Below are 2,610 nucleotides of genomic sequence, written 5' to 3' on the forward strand. Positions count from 1 at the left end.
ATCCAATCCACAAATCGAGAGGACATATAGGCTTAAGTGTGAGCAGAAGTTATATCCCTAAAGCCTTGTGACACCAAAATGTTGCACTGAGATATTCCAAAGGTCAGGATGGATTTTGACAATGCTCCTGTGACCGCCCTAGTCCAACATCAAAACCTTTCCACCAGTTTTGAGTAAACCATTGTAACCCGGATGCTTCATCAACAGAGGGCGCTGCACAATGCGCAATGGCCTGTGGAATATGACATGGCCACTTTGGTTCCCAAGGAAATCCTGATATGTTTTGACTTCAACTTTTCAAGTGCTGGTAAATCTTTTTGGAAATTTTATTTTAAAGACATGATTTGGCACAAGGCTTAGCTTGTTCCTTTTAGATTCTGCATCACAAGGAAAAATACATCTGAAAATATGATTCAAAATATATCGACACAAAAAACAAAGTAATAACCAACAGAAACATATCAAACATATACTGTAGAAAAGTAAGTAAAAATGACATAAATGCCTGTGAACATCCTCTATTTATTTAAAAGATTTTTTTATTGACAAAGCACATGCACTGACATTGTTTGTCAGTTACTCAAAAAGCACTTCAGTGCTTCAATATATATGCACAAGGGTTTACAGGCAGTTACATTCCACAGAGGAGTAGGTTGATAGGAGGATGTGTTGGTCGGTTCAGCCTCTAACACCTCGAGGACTGACAACCTGTGGCGTCTCAGTGCTGCACAATAGGAGCACAAACATGTTAGAACTGCTCCTATACACGCAGATAACAGCACATTATGTAGCAATGTGTTTGTGCTGCAGCTGCAGGCTGATACTGGGATTCAATACTGAACATTTCAGCAGTGCTCCATTCAGAATATCATCAGCCTCTTTAAAACATTTTCACCCAAACTTCCTCCAAGCCCACTGTTGATATTTTAGGTCATTAAATCAGATAAATCAGTGAGCACCTGTATGATGGTTGAACTGATCATGATTATGATAAGAACTACATGAATAAATTGATATATTTAAGGTGTCAAAACACAGTTTTCATCTTTGAGTGTAAAATCTATGGAAGACGATTCGGGCCACGTGTGAAAAATATATTTGAGTTCTTTTTTTAACTTTAAACTCAGAACTCAAATTTGCATTTGGCCCAGCTAGCTTCACTGTTGACATTGGACAGCAGTTACTAGAGACTTGGATTTGAGTCAGACTCGAGTCACAAATTTGATAATTTGATGACTAGGAATTATTTTGTTAATATACAACACCATTGTTCAACACTTCTGTGCTCTGGTGACGAGATGAATGCTGTGTGTGGCGTCCTGGACCAATAATGCAAATATTCTGTATATATTATTGTTCTCTTTTCAAAAATTAAACTCAATAAAAAGAATGATTTCGATGATAAAGTTTGGCACCTTAAAATCCCAGATCACCATGGCTCCATCCAGACCCACACTGCTGTACTTCTCCACCTTGGCTTTCTCCCCAGATACAACACACAGCTGCCTGCAGGAAATATCACAACCAATGCACACAAGGCTTTCAAAAGCAACAGGTTTTATATTGTTATAACAATAACAAAAAACTCCCAGCAAACCATAGCTGGTCCAGTGCAGAACTGGTGATTATACTGACGAAAATAGTGAACATGGCCTCCAAAAACACAGGGAAGCCACACAATCAGCTAAGTAGTATGTATGATGGACTTTTAAGAAGTAAGGCTGACAGAATTATCAACAACCTTTTCTGGAGAAAAAAAACATTGAAAAGAAGCAGAACAAGGACAGCTGACCGTGCATGGTCTCATGCTAGTGTGTGTAACAGTAACTGTAAATATGCTGACAGATGTTCTCCTACGAGAGATGTGAATCACACAGAGGGAGTATGTTCATGAGGAAGAAATCCAAATACTTACCTGGGTACATGCTGATTCATGTCTTTTAATTGCACTAACCTAAGAGTACCTGACTTTTTGGAGGAACAGTGACTCCATTAATGCTGTATGCATGTAACTTGAAAGCAGTCAGAGAGTACATACCTCCAGCGAGGCCACACAGTCCTATAGGGTAGTTTGAATAACGGAAACTCTATATTTTTATAAAAATATATAACTTTAAAGTGGGTCCATGTGGAGAAAATCCCACATCCTGCCTGGAAATATTAAGGTTGAACTCTGCAATATGTCAAGCGAGTCAGGCACATGACCACACAGTGATGGCCATTTGAAATCAACATTTGAATGCAGCATTGTATGTAGGCAAAATGTCATGCATGTCTTGCAATTAATTAATAATAATATTAATAATCACTAAAAACTTTCCACTTGTTCTTCAGTCCACAGACTAACTTTGACCCAAGACAGCAGAGAGATTACAAGCACTAAGGAAGAGAGAGAGGTAGAACGGCATGCAACAAAGGTCTCAGACTGGACACAGACCAGAAGCTTTGTGGCTCATGGTTGATGCCTTACAGTCGCCCTCCAGTCAGAAATCAGTGTTTCTTCTTGTTGCTACAGTGTGATGTGTGAATGATGTATATGCAGAGTTTGACACTAGAAGGATGTTTTCACATTCATCTGCTGAAAGTGGAAAGTTTCTCTGTGCTTTAAGG

General features: G+C 38.9%; 2 protein-coding genes across 2 annotated transcripts in view; one reads left to right on the top strand and one right to left on the bottom strand.

The window, feature by feature from the left end:
- Positions 1-2,610, top strand: part of zgc:158403 (tetratricopeptide repeat protein 39A) — a gene marked incomplete at its 5' end in the record, with an annotated part of 767,589 nt that overhangs the window by 505,129 nt on the left and 259,850 nt on the right.
- Positions 488-2,610, bottom strand: part of zgc:86896 (uncharacterized protein LOC415190 homolog) — an 8,430-nt gene continuing 6,307 nt past the window's right edge. The window contains exons 9-10 of the mRNA XM_035654212.1: positions 1,416-1,506; positions 488-724 (exon numbers count right to left, since the gene is read on the bottom strand). Of these exons, the coding sequence (XP_035510105.1) occupies positions 719-724; positions 1,416-1,506 (97 nt within the window). The 3' untranslated portion in view covers positions 488-718. The remainder of the gene's footprint in view (positions 725-1,415; positions 1,507-2,610) is intronic.

The sequence above is a fragment of the Morone saxatilis genome, unplaced genomic scaffold (assembly GCF_004916995.1).
Source record: "Morone saxatilis isolate NCDOM2014 unplaced genomic scaffold, NCSU_SB_2.0 Contig14, whole genome shotgun sequence".
Lineage (NCBI taxonomy): Eukaryota > Metazoa > Chordata > Actinopteri > Moronidae > Morone > Morone saxatilis.